At 45.4% G+C, this 13,794-nt stretch overlaps 2 protein-coding genes across 2 annotated transcripts in view; one reads left to right on the forward strand and one right to left on the reverse strand.

Annotated features, from left to right (window-relative positions):
* The window catches only part of LOC116989156 (probable protein S-acyltransferase 6), a 116,500-nt gene that overhangs the window by 40,312 nt on the left and 62,394 nt on the right, over positions 1–13,794 (reverse strand). The window lies entirely within an intron of this gene.
* LOC116989157 (phosphorylase b kinase gamma catalytic chain, skeletal muscle/heart isoform-like) lies at positions 3,446–10,650 on the forward strand. Its single transcript, XM_033046383.1, has 4 exons — positions 3,446–3,634; positions 5,517–5,702; positions 6,993–7,085; positions 7,551–10,650. The coding sequence occupies exons 1-4, from the start codon at positions 3,470–3,472 to the stop codon at positions 7,803–7,805; spliced, it is 699 nt and encodes a 232-aa protein (XP_032902274.1). The 5' UTR covers positions 3,446–3,469; the 3' UTR covers positions 7,806–10,650.

The raw sequence follows: 13,794 nt of genomic DNA on the forward strand, positions 1-13,794 counted from the left end.
ACGGATGCACTACCTTCCCTGATTTATTATTTTGCCAAACTGGGATGAACAATTTTTGTAGTTCATCCATGCAGTCTTTAAATGCTTTCCATTGCATATCCACTGTCAACCCTTTTAGAATTAATTGCCAGTCAATCTTGGCCAATTCACGTCTCATACCCTCAAAATTACTTTTCTTTAAGTTCAGAACCATTGTTTCTGAATTAACAATGTCACTCTCCATCCTAATGAAGAACTCAACCGTATTATGGTCACTCTTGCCCAAGGGGGCACGCACAACAAGACTGCTAACTAACCCTTCCTCATTACTCAATACCCAGTCTAGAATAGCCTGCTCTCTCGTTGGTTCCTCTACATGTTGGTTTAGAAAACTATCCCGCATACATTCCAAGAAATCCTCTTCCTCAGCACCCCTGCCAATTTGATTCACCCAATCTATATGTAGATTGAAGTCACCCATTATAACTGTTTTACCTTTGTTGCACCCATTTCTAATTTCCTGTTTGATGCCATCCCCAACTGCACTACTACTGTTAGGTGGCCTGTACACAACACCCACTAGCGTTTTCTGCCCCTTAGTGTTTCGCAGCTCTACCCACACCGATTCCACATTCTCCAAGCTAATGTCCTTCCTTTCCATTGCGTTAATCTCCTCTCTAACCAGCAACGCTACCCCACCTCCTTTTCCTTTCTGTCTATCCCTCCTGAATATTGAATATCCCTGGATGTTCAGCTCCCAGCCTTGGTCACCCTGGAGCCATGTCTCTGTGATCCCAACTATATCATAATCATTAATAGCTATCTGCACATTCAACTCATCCACCTTATTACGAATGCTCCTTCCATTGAGACACAAAGTTTCAGGCTTGATTTTACAACGCTCTTACCCCTTTTACAATTATGTTGAAAAGTGGCCCTTTTTGATTTTTGCCCTGGATATGTCTGCCTGCCACTTTTACTTTTCACCTTGCTACCTATTGCTTCCACCCCCATTTTACACCCCTTTGTCTCTCTGCTCACCCATTTAAGAACCCCACCACCTCTTATTCTCTGTTTATTATTGTTTTCTTCTTTCCCCCCTACATGTTGGGTCTGAGTGCTTTCCTTCTCTGCCTCCTGCCTCACACACTGTCTACTAGCTTTCTCTATTTGAGTCCCTCAAAAGGTCAAGAATATCAAAGTCCTGGGCGTGCATATTTCCGAAGATCTCTCCTAGTCCCAGACACTGATGCAATTATAAAGAAAGCACATCAGTGCGTCTACTTCCTGAGAAGATTATGGAGAGTCGGTACATCAAGGAGGACTCTCTCGAACTTCTACAGATACACAGTAGAGAGCATGCTGACCGATTGCATCGTGGCTTGGTTCGGCAACTTGAGCGTCCAGGAGCGGAAAAGGCTGCAAAAAGTTGTAAACACTGTCCAGTCCGTCATCAGCTCTGACCTCCCCACCATCGAAGGGATCTATCAGCTATGACCTCCCCACCATCGAAGGGATCTATCGCAGTCGCTGCCTCAAAAAGGCTGCCAACATCATCAAGGACCCACACTATCCCGGCCACACACACACACTCATCTCTCCGCTGCCATCAGGTAGAAGGTACAGGAGCCTGAAATCTGCAACATCCAGGTTCAGGAACAGCTCCTTCCCCACAGCCATCAGACTATTAAACACAACTTCAAACAAACTCTGAACTATAACAGCCTATTGATGTCGGGACCAGCCCCGCACAACTCCAGACGCCTCCGCGGTTGGAAGTGGGACCGGCCCCGCGAGGCCGCACGCCTCAAGCCACCACGTTTGGTCGCGCTCGCTGCATGCAGTCGCATGCTGGTGGGACATGCCCTTTATTATCTTAACAATAAGCTTTCCCCAACTAATGCTCCCACACAAAAGGACAGGAGTCCACAATTCAGCCCTTTGAGCTACCTCTTCCTATGGGTGAGATCATGGTCACTTCTGTTCCCATCAGAGCCAAACACATGAACAAGGGGAAGAGAGTGGCACACAGCTGATGGAGCTGCTTCATCATTAACTAAAAGGACCACTGATTTGATTGTAACCTCGAGTTCACATTAATGTCTGCCCATGGTAAACCATTCCTTGCTTATCAAGTATCTGTCAACCTTTGTCTTAAAAATATTCAAAAACTCTGCTTCCAGTGTCCATTTATAAAAGAAAGTTTCCAAGATTGCAATTATTGGAAAATAAACACTTTGCCTTAATCATAATTAAATGTGTAGGACAGAACAGCTCCAGAATTGCTCCGGCAATTCAGCGGGACAGGCAGCATCTCTGAAGAGAAAGAATGGGTGATGTTTTGGGTCGAGCCCTTCTTTAGACTGAGAGTTAGGGGAGAGGGCTCCATCTAAAGGAATTATGTGACTAAGTTGGAAAGCATTCAGAAGAGATTCACTAGGATGTCACTAGTGCAAGTGGGTTTACAATACAATACAATACAATACAATTTATTGTTGTCATTTGAACGCAGAGGTTCAAACGAAATTTGGTTTCTGCAGTCATACAAACAAGAAGAAGGAAGAATCAAGACACAACACAATTTACATGAACATCCATCACAGTGAATCTCCTCCTCACTATGATGGAAGGCAAAGTCTTATCTCTCCCCTGCACTCCTCGTTCTCCTCCCGATGTCAGTCAAGCTCCCGGCGGGCGAAGGTAAATAAGTCCCGCGGCAATTATAAAGCTGCGCCGGGTGATGCAAGCCCGCGCTCCGGGTCTTGGTGTTGGAGCCCCGGCATGCGCTAACAAGTCCCGCGGCCATTTAAAGCCACGCCGGGCGATGTAAGGCCCCACTCCAGGTCATCCTCAACCCCGCAACTCGGACGGGAGAAGTTGCCGTTGCGGAAGCCCCGAAAAGCGGTCTCCCAGCTGGGACCCGCGGGCTCCCGGTGTCACCGTCCACCGGGCCGGCGGTTTGAGAAATAGTGAAGGGAGAAGAGGTGAGTAGGTAGCCTGGAGGGGGTAGGCTGGGACTGTTTTATTTGGAGCATTAGATAAGGCTGAGGGGTGACGTTATAGAAGTATGGAAAATCATGAGGGGTATGGATAAAATTAATGCTCTGTCTTTTTCCCAGGGTAGAGAATTCTAAAACTAGAGGGCATAGGTTTAAGGTGAGGGATGAGTGATTTAAGGAGGATCAAGGGACAAAATTGGTGGTAGAGTGGACAGCGAAGAGGCATCTCAGAGGATAGTCTGCATCTGGAACTCTATAGCTTACCAGAGAAAGCCATAGAAGTGGATACAATTACGACTTTCAAAAAACATTTGGACAGATATATGGAACGGAAGGAAGGGTTTAGAGAGATAGGTAAACTTCCCTAAATCTGTCGAGTGGCCTGCTGAGATTCCCTGGCAAGTGAGTTCTGGGGGCATTGGGAGAGGGGATGGTGGGGTGGGGAGCATGGATGTAACTAAACAGTGCTTCTTCCTCCTTCCAGAAGCATCATGCGAGCACTGTTGGAGGTCGTTCAGTTCCTCCATTCCAAGAACATCGTGCACCGTGATCTTAAACCAGAGAACATACTTCTCGATGATGACATGAAGGTTAAGCTGTCTGACTTTGGGTTTGCCCTACAACTGGCCCCTGGAGAAAAGTTACAAGGTGAGTTGGCTTCCTGACACAGGTGCGAGTGCTGACTGTGTGGGTCGGAGGTGAGAGGGCTTCCTGTCTGGGTCGGAGGTGAGAGGGCTTCCTGTCTGGGTCAGAGGTGAGGGGGCTTCCTTTCTGGGTCAGAGGTGAGGGGGCTTCCTTTCTGGGTCAGAGGTGAGAGGGCTTTCTGTCAGGGACTGAGGAGACGCCTGATATTTAGGCCTTGATCAGACCTCGTTTGTGTGGGAAAAAGAGATTAACTACTTCAGTCACCTTGAAGAAACAGCCCATTACTATCTGTCAGGGAAGAAACACAGAGAGTCAGGTTTGGGAAGCCAGAGAAAAAGAGAGTCACGGACTGTTGGGGTATGAGCTTGTTGGAGCATTTGGAGTGTTGCGTGCAGTTCTGATCACCTCATTGCAATGGAGGCTATTAACTACAAAGAGAGGTTGGACAAACTTGGATTGTTTTAAGGGGAGGCCTGATGGAAGTATATAAAATTATGAGAGGCATAGATAGTCTGAATCTTTTTCCAGGGTCATCGGGAGAATAGCTTGAAGATGAAAGGAGCAATGTGTGGGACAATTGTTTTTGTGTGAAACCCTTCTTCAGTCTGAAGAAGGGTTTCAGCTCAAAACGTTGCCTATTTCCTTCACTCCATAGATGCTGCCGCACCTGCTGAGTTTCTCCAGCACTTTTGTCTACCTTCGATTTTCCAGCATCTGCAGTTCCTTCTTAAACATAGGGCAGTAGATGTTGTCTACATGCACTTTAGCAAATAATTTAACAAGGTCCCACATTGTTGATTAGTCTTGAAGATTAAGTCACATGGGATCCAGCCATCGGGAAGAAGGTACAGGAGCTTGAAAACTGTAAGGTCCAGGTTCAGGAACAGCTTTTTCCCTACAGCCATCAGGCTATTAAACACTACAATCTCAAATAAGCTCTGAACTACAATAGACTATTATTGTTATTATTGTACTACTATTGTTTGTTTTTTGTGTGTAAATATGTGCGAGTGTATATATGTATATGTATATGTGTATGTTTATGTGTATGTGTGTATATATATACACACAGACTTTGTTTTCTCTCATTTATTATATTGTTTAAAGTGTACTATGTTTACATATTCTATTGTGCGGCAGCAAGTAAGAATTCCATTGTTCTACCTGGGACATATGACAATAAAACACGCTTGGCTCCATGGTGAGTTGGTAAATTGGATAAAAGATTGGCTTGGTCATGAGAGACAGAGGATAGTGGGGGACGTGTGTTTTTATAACTGAGGCGTCTGTGATCAGTGGTGTTCTGCAAACTTGAGTGCCGGGGCTTCTGTGTTTTGTGACATTTGTAATCTGGATGAAAATGTGAGTGGTCCGATTATGTAAAATTATGAGAGGCATAGATAGGGTAGATAGTCTGAGTGTTTTTTCTCAGGGTAGAAATGTAGAAGACTAGAAGGCATTGGTTTAAGGTGAGAGGGGGAATGTTTAAAGAAAACCTGCAAGGCAGCTTATTTTTACACAGGAAGAAATCGGTGCCTGGAACATGCTGCCAGTGATGGTGACAGAAAGATATATGATACTAGCATTTCAGAGTGGTGGAGAGATTTGAGGTAAATGGGGAGAGCCCATGTGGATTTGTGAAAGACAAAGCAGGTTTGAACTTCCTGCTGGACCTCTTTGATGAGGCGATGGAGAGATGTATGTTGATGCAGCATGCTCCTTTAAAGGTGGTGCTTTGGTAGTGCCCATTCTGCACTGACAATAAGCAATGCAATACGTCATGACCTGTAGTTGGGAATTTACCACAGCATTGCATGGCATAAATTCACCAATCCACACATAGGGGCCGAGTGCCATTATTGTAATGTGCGTTCTCGAGAGTGTGTGTGGCAGACTCGTCCATGGTGTAATTTTTCTGTGTGCAGGTGGAGCTGTGGGGTGATCATGTACACGCTGCTCAGCGGCTCCCCACCATTCTGGCACAGGAAGCAGATGCTGATGCTCAGGATGATCATGGAGGGAAATTATAACTTCAAGTCCCCGGAATGGCAAGACCGGTCCGACACTGTAAAAGACTTGGTATGTATTTCCGGTACCGGACTAAGCAATTGTGTTTTAATACCTAGGTTCAACGAATAAAAATTGTGTTTTATGCTGTTTGTTACAGACATTATACTGAGTAGCACATGATTGATACAAGCATTGCACCAGGTGTCGTAGACACTGAAATTACCCCACCTCTGACAGATGTATATTGTGAAAGACGCACAGTTATGGCACAGTGGCGCAGCTGTTAGACCTGCTGCCTCACAGCCCCAGGGAACTAGGTTTGATCCTGACCTTGGGTGCTGTCTGTGTGGAGTGTGCACATTTTCTTCATAACCACGTTGGTTTCCTCCACATCGCAAAGAAGTGCATGTTTATAGGTTAAGTGGCCTCTGTAAATTGTCCAGAGTGTGTAGGGAGTGAATGTGAAACTGGGATAACATATAACTACTGTGAATGGGTGATCGATGGTTTGCATGCACTTGGTGGGCTGATGGGTCTGTTTTCATGCTGCATCTCTACACTAAACTAAAGTAAATACTACACTGACATGGTTAGAGATATGCATTGTGATAAGCTGATTGTAATGGAAACTTTGAGATACAAAGGTTTTCAAAATGAGATGGCTATGATTAAAATTAAATATTGCTGAGATTTATGAAGTTGCAGTAACAGCAGTTGACAGAGCACTTTAGAAATCAGCAAATGAGAATAAAGAAATTGATTAAAAAAGGTAAGGTAAAATGTGAGAGCAGGCAGTTTGGAAAGATAAAATAGATTGTTAGAGCTTTAAGATCAGAGGTGAAAAATTTACAGGAGATGTGCAGGACGAGTATTTTACAGGGAGTAGTGGGTGGTGGAGGCAGATATGATTGAAAATAGCTTTTACATTGGCACATGTATGCAGGGAATGGAGGGATATGGATCATGTGCAGGCAGATTGCATCGTTTTCAGCACAGACATTGTGTCAGTCAGTTTAGTTTATTTTCACTGTACCTCGGTACATGTGACTAGCTTTATGCTGCGTGCTAACCAGTCAGCAGAGAGACAATACATGATTACAATCGTTTGTGGGCCAAATGGCCTGTTCCTGTGCTGTGCTACAGTGCCCTCCATAATGTTTGGGACAAAGACCCATCATTTATTTATTTGCCTCTGTACTCCACAATTTAAGATTTGTAATAGGAAAAAATATCACGTGGTTATAGTGCACATTGTCAGATTTTAATTAAGGCCATTTTTGAAGTGCATTGGGGGTGTTGGGGGTTGTTAGGCTGCATGCATTCCACAGTAACCTGTTTGATTCTTTGTGCAATGACCAGATATCTCAGCTGTTGGTGGTCAAACCCGAGGAGCGATACACGGCAGACCAGGCGTTGGCCCACCTGTTCTTCCAGCAGTACCTGGTGGAGGAGGTTCGTGACTTCTGTGTGTGTGTCTGTGTGTCTGAGTGTGTGTGTGTGTGTGTGCGCGCGCGCGCAGGCACCAGATCATCACCCAGCATTGAGCTCACTCACGCCGACCCCTCACTGCACCATTAATGTTGATGCCAGGAGCTGTGCCAGACAATTCTAAAAAGGATGAGGTGCCAACCTGGTGAAGCCGCAACACAGGACCACGTGTGCTCTGCAGCAAGACAGCACTTGCTTGCAACAAGGTGTCCTGTTCCATACATTCATTAAACCCCTCCACTCCTGCCCACAGTCTGACAGAAAAGTGTGTGGAGAGATGGAAACAGGTAGAATGTGGAGGGATTAAATGTGAAGTATAGAGGGAGAGTTTGCAGGAGGATTGAATGTGGAAGGATGGAGAGGGGTGGAATGTGTAGGGTGAATAGTGTGTGGAGAAGTTTCACTGTCAGACTCTACCCTATTTTCTAGACCATCATCTGGACTGTTCTGGCCTCCGTTCGCATTTATAACAAGTACCGACGTGCGAAGCCTCCCAGCAAACAAGTGCTCATCCGCGATCCCTACGCTTTTAAGGGAGTTCGTAAAATTATCGATGGCTGTGCTTTCAAAGTGTACGGACATTGGGTGAAGAAGGGTTTGCAACAGAATCGAGCAGCTTTGTTTGAGAATTCTCCAAAAGCCGTCCTGTTCTCCCTGAGAGAGGCCACAGCCCAGCTGGCATGAATCCACCCTCCCTGTGGTCAATGATGTTAGTTGGTAAAAATGCAGCACGAGTCTGGCACCGAGCCTTGCCCTGCATGCTGCTTCTATTTGTCTTTCTGCTAAGGTGTGCAATGAGGGTGTAACCTTATGAATGCAACTTGCTAATGTAAACTTAGAGAAGCCGGGTGGTGGTTCAGATCCCAAGCGGTTCTGCAGTAAGTGCTGAGAAACATTGGCATCGGTGTGATTTGGTAACTTCACACTGGTTTATAGTCGACCCCTTCCCTCTGCCTGCTGCCCCTGCTTGGCTCACACTGATGGCTGTGACATGTCAACCTTGTCTATCAACAGCTCTCTCTCCTCCTCCTCGTTGATCTTTTTCACCATGCACACCATCACAAGAACCTCCGTGCTGACCACCATCGCTTGGACCTCCAGTCTCATCTTGAGCACCATCCCTCAGACCCCACCCCAATCTTGAGCACCCGTCACATGGCCCTCCAGCTTGACCATCATCATTTGGACCCAGATCCTGACCCCCACCCTCACCCTGAACACCCATTACACAAACCCCACCATCACAAGGAAATCCACCCTGACCTTGACCACCATCACGCGGATCCAGATCCTCACCATCACACAGACCCCCACCCTCACCCTGAACACCCATTGCATGGTCCCTGTCCCCACTCTCACCTTGAATACCATCACAAGGAACCCCACCCATAACGCAATCTCCATCACAAGGATCCCTTTCCTCACACTGCCCACGATCCCTGCTCTCGCCCTGAGCACCCAACCAACAATCTCCAGCCCTACCTGCATTTTGGCACTGGGCCACATACCGATGGAGACATGGGAATCTTTGGTGCAGAACAAAGACATCGTGCTGAAGAAAATACTGAAGCATTTGTCACCATGTTCAGCCAAAAGTGATCCATCTTGGCTTCACCCTAAGATCTCACCGTCACGGATCCCATTCTCCTGCCAGTTTTACTCGCTGCACATGATTGGGATTCAACTGAGAGCTCTGGATGTAGCAAAGTCTGCGGGATCAGTCAACGTTCCCATCGTTGTAATGAAGACCTGTGATCCACTAACAATGGTGTCTGCAGATAAGCTGCTCCAGCACCGTTGCAACATCTATCTAACACTGGGGGAAACTAGCCCAATATGTCCTCTTCACCAAAACAGGACAAACCCAGTCCAACTAATTATCACCCAATCATTCTGCTCTCAATAACGTGACTGAAGGTATCATCAACAGTGTGATCCATTGGCACTTGCTCTCCAATGCCATTCTACTCTAGAACCCTGAACTACAAGAATCAGAAGTGGTGGGGGGGGGGGGGGGTAATTACAATTTTAAGGGGCACAGGGAGAGAGAGATTGAGGCTTACATGTGTACAGGTCATTGAGCGGGTAGGTCAAGAGAGCCATCGCAAAAAGACACAAAATCCCGGGCTCTATAAAGAGAGGCACAGAATGCAAGAGCAAGGCAGTCATGAAGAACTTCTATCAAACTAATTCAGCCACAACTGGAGTATTGTGTCCAGTTGTGTGTGCCACACTTCTAGAAATATGGCTTTGGAGAAGGTGGAGAAGTAATTTAATAAAATGACTCCAGGGGTGAGGAATTTCAGTTGTGTGGAAAGGCTAGAGAAGCTAGGATTGTTCATCTTGAACAGAGGAGGTTGTGGGGGGAATGTGAAATAATTGGAAGTATGGACTATGTAGATAGACTGTTCCCATTGTTGAGGGGAGGTAGGCAAAAAAACTGAAATTGACGTCAAGATCTTTTTGAAGCAGCCGTTGGTTTGGGTCTGGAATGCAGAGGAGACAGGTTCAAATGTAGGAGCAGGTGCAGGACGCTGGATGAGAATGGAGTGGGACGAGCTGGGTGCTCCTACATGGGGCCCCTGCACATCGAGAGACACAGTGGTGCAGCGGTAGAGTGACTGCCTTACACCGTCAGAGAGCCGGGTTAAATTCTGACTACGGGTGCTGTCTGAATGGAGTTTGCACGTTCTCCCTTTGGCTGCATGGGTTTTCCATGTTTCCTCCCACATTCCAACGACATGCTGGTTTGTAAGTTAATTGGCTTCTGTAAATTGTCCCTAGTGTGTAGGATAGAACTAGTGTACGGGTGATCGTTGGTCGGTGCAGATGGGCCGAAGGACCTGTTTCCATGAGATCTAAACTAAACGGCCACCCTCTGTGCTGTAACAAAAAATATTGATAGGCTTGAATGGCTTGTTCATGGGATATAGAACAGTACAGCACAGGAACAGGCCCTTCGCCTCACAATATTTGTGCTGAAGACAAACTCTTATTTGCTTGCACATAATCCATATCACTCCATTCCCTGTATATTCATGCAAAGATCCAAAAGCCACTTAATGCCACAATCGTATCTGCCTCGGCCTGCAGCCCTTGCAGTGTGTTCCAGGCACTTACCATACTCTGCATATAAAAAAAACATGCCACGCACATCTCCTTTAAACTTTGCTCCTCTCACCTTAAGCCATGTCCTCTAGTCATTGACATTTTCACCATGGGGGAAAAAGGTTTTGACTGTCTACTCAATCTATGTCTCTCATAACATTATATACTTCAATCAGGTCTCCCCTCAATCTCAGGCATCCAGATAAAACAGTCCAAGACTATTCAATCTCTCAGGTTCAAGTTCGGTAAAATGATTCAGCAAGAACACTCATTGCTTTTCAGAGGATTAAAAGGACCAATTCACACTTCAATAACTGACACACTTTCATTGCATGAATCTGGTGGTTGGCTGTTTGGTATGAATTGCAGCATGCTCTTGTTCAGTCTAACTTAAAGAAAAACATTAAATTATTTTTGTGGCTGTGGAAGACTTTTTTAACATTAAAGCAATATGTTTGACTATGAGCTGGCTGTATGTGATAACATGTATGTCTTTGTATGATTGGGAGTTGTGTGTGTATGTAGAAAATTCATTGAAACAGTTTGATGCGTGGAATCCCAATTGGTAACTGTTTCCTTTTTAACCAGTCATTCATACTAAAAATCCTTAGTTACCCCAGTCTTTTGGATAATTCCCCCTATTTATAATACATTGCAATCAAAGATCAAATTTAGCTAGAGGGTGCAGATAAGATTCACAAGGATGTTACTAGGACTGGAGGATTTGAGTTATAAGGATGGACTGTACCAGTTGGGATTACTCTGAGGATGCTGAGGGATGTAATAGATGCTGAGGGATGTAATAAATGATAGGTCCTTGTCCAAACATTATGGAGGGCACTGTACAATGACTGTACACTATACGAGGACCCATCATTTATTTATTTGCCTCTGTACTCCACAATTTGAGATTTGTAATAGAAAAAAAAAATCACAAGTTGTCAGATTGTTCACATTGTAATAAATGCCATTTTTATACAATTTGGTTTCACCATGTAGAAATTACAGCTGTGTTTATACAGCGTCCCCCCATTTCATGTTTTGGACACATGGCTTCACAGATGTTTGTAATTGCCTAGGTGTGTTTAATTGCCACCTTAATGCAGGAATAAGAGAGCTCTCAGCACCTAGTCTTTTCTCCATTTTCCACCACCTTTAGAAACCTTTATTGCTGTTTATCAACGTGAGCACCAAAGTTGTGTCAATGAAAGTCAAAGGAGCCATAAAGAGACTGAGAAACACAAATAAAACTGTTACGAGACATCAACCAAACTTTAGGCTTACCAAAATCAACTGTTTGGAACATCATTAAGAAGAAAGCGAGCACTGGTGAGCTTACTAATCACAAATGGACTGGCAGGCCAAGGAAGACCTCCACAGCTGATGACACAAGAATTCTCTCTATAATAAAGAAAAATCCCCAAACACATGTCCGACAGATCCAAAGCATACCAGCTCATCTGTGAAACACGGTGGTGGGGGTGTTATGGCCTGGGCATGTATGACTGCTGAAGGTACTGGCTCGCTTATCCTCATTGATGATACAACTGCTAATGGTCGTAGCATAATGAATTCTGAAGTGTATAGACACATCCTATCTGCTCAAATTCAAACAAATGCCTCAAAACTCATTGACCGGTGGTTCATTCTACAGCAAGATATAATCCTAAACATACTGCTAAAACAACAATGGTGTTTTTCAAAGCTAAAAAATGGTCAATTATTGAGTGGCCAAGTCAATCACCCGATCTGAACCCAATTGAGGATGCCTTTTATATGCTGAAGAGAATACTGAAGGGTACTAGCCCCCAAAACGAGCATTAGCTAAAGATGGCTGCAATACAGGCCTGGCAGAGCATCACAAGAGAAGACAGTCAGCAACTGATGATGTCCATGAATCACAGACTTCAAGCAGTCATTGCATGCAAAGGATATGCAACAAAATACTACTTTCATTTACATTACATTGCTGCGTCGCAAACATTATGGTGCCTTGAAATGGGGGGACTAAGTATAAACTGCTGTAATTTCTACATGGTGAAACCAAAATGTATTAAAATTACCATTATTAAAATCTAACAATGTGCACTTTAACCACATGTGATTTTTTCTATTATATATCTCAAATTGTGGAGTACAGAGGCAAATAAATGAATGATGGGTCTGTCTCAAACATTATGGAGGGCACTGTAACTCAGAAACAGGCACCGTCCCAATCACGTTGTCTCACTAAGCTCCTCCCACTTTCCTGCGCCTGGCCCATATCACCATTAACCTTTCCTGTTCATGTATCTTGTCAAGTGTCTTAAATGCTGTAATTGTACACATCTCTACCATTCCCTCTGGCAGCTCATTCCTTCTATCTTCTTTGTGAAAAAGTTACCTGTCAAGTCCCTTTTAAATCTTTCCCCTTGTATCTTTAACTCATGCCTACTAATTTTAGACTTCCCTACCATGAGGGAAAGACTGTGGCTAATCAATTTATCAATGCCCCTCATGATTTTATCAACCTCTATAAGGTCACCCAGCAGCCTCCTCCACTTCAGAGAAAAAGACCTAGCCTATCCAACCTCTCCTTATAACTCAAACTGTCCAGGTACATTAACTTAATTGTACATTTTTTTTGCAAATTTTCCAGTTTATTGACATTCTACCTAAAGCCGGGCAATCGAAAACACAGCACACTAATTGTGGCCTTATCAATGTCTTGTACAATTATAACATGACATTATAATTCCTGTCTCAATACACTACACAAGCGGAATATGAGGTGCTGTTCCTCCAATTTCCGGTGTTGCTCGCTGTGGCCATGGAGGAGACCCAGGACAGAGAGGTCGGAGACGGAGTGGGAGAGGGAGTTGAAGTGCTGAGCCACCGGGAGGTCAGCTTGGTTATTGCGGACCGAGCGGAGGTGTTCGGCGAAACGATCGCCCAACCTCTGTTTGGTCTCACCGATATAGATCTGCTGACATCTAGAGCAGCGGATGCAATAGATGAGGTTGGAGGAGATGCAGGTAAACCTCTGTCGCACCTGGAACGACTGCTTGGGTCCTTGAACGGAGTCGAGGGGGGAGGTAAAGGGACAAGTGTTGCATCTGTTGCGGTTGCAAGGGAAAGTGCCCGGGGAGGGGGTGGTACGAGAGGGGAGGGAAGGGAAGAATTGACAAGGGAGTTATGGGGGGTGCGGTCTTTGCAGAAGGCAGATATGGGGGGAGATGGGAAGATGTGGCGAGTGGTGGGGTCACGTTGGAGGTGGCGAAACTGATGGAGGATTACTCGTTGTATGTGACGGCTGGTGGGGTGAAAGGTGAGGACTAGGGGGACTCTGCCCTTGTTACGAGTGGGGGGATGGGGAGAGAGAGCAGTGTTGCGGGGTATGGAAGAGACCCTGGTGCGAGCCTCATCTATGGTGGAGGAGGGGAACCCCCGTTCCCTGAATAATGAGGACATTTCAGATGCCCTGGTGTGGAACGCCTCATCCATGGAGCAGATGCGGCGTAGACGGAGGAATTGGGAGTAGGGGATGGAGTCCTTACAGGAAGCAGGGTGGGAAGAAGTGTAGTCC

Source organism: Amblyraja radiata, chromosome 28 (genome assembly GCF_010909765.2).
Source record: "Amblyraja radiata isolate CabotCenter1 chromosome 28, sAmbRad1.1.pri, whole genome shotgun sequence".
NCBI lineage: Eukaryota > Metazoa > Chordata > Chondrichthyes > Rajiformes > Rajidae > Amblyraja > Amblyraja radiata.

Bases quoted from the DNA above. Each gene is read 5' to 3' on its own strand.
- LOC116989157 (XM_033046383.1), top strand. From the start codon at position 3,470: ATGCGAGCACTGTTGGAGGTCGTTCAGTTCCTCCATTCCAAGAACATC. The intron at 5,703-6,992 runs GTATGTATTTCC...TGCAATGACCAG, and splicing joins CCGACACTGTAAAAGACTTG to ATATCTCAGCTGTTGGTGGT. The intron at 7,086-7,550 runs GTTCGTGACTTC...CCTATTTTCTAG, and splicing joins AGCAGTACCTGGTGGAGGAG to ACCATCATCTGGACTGTTCT.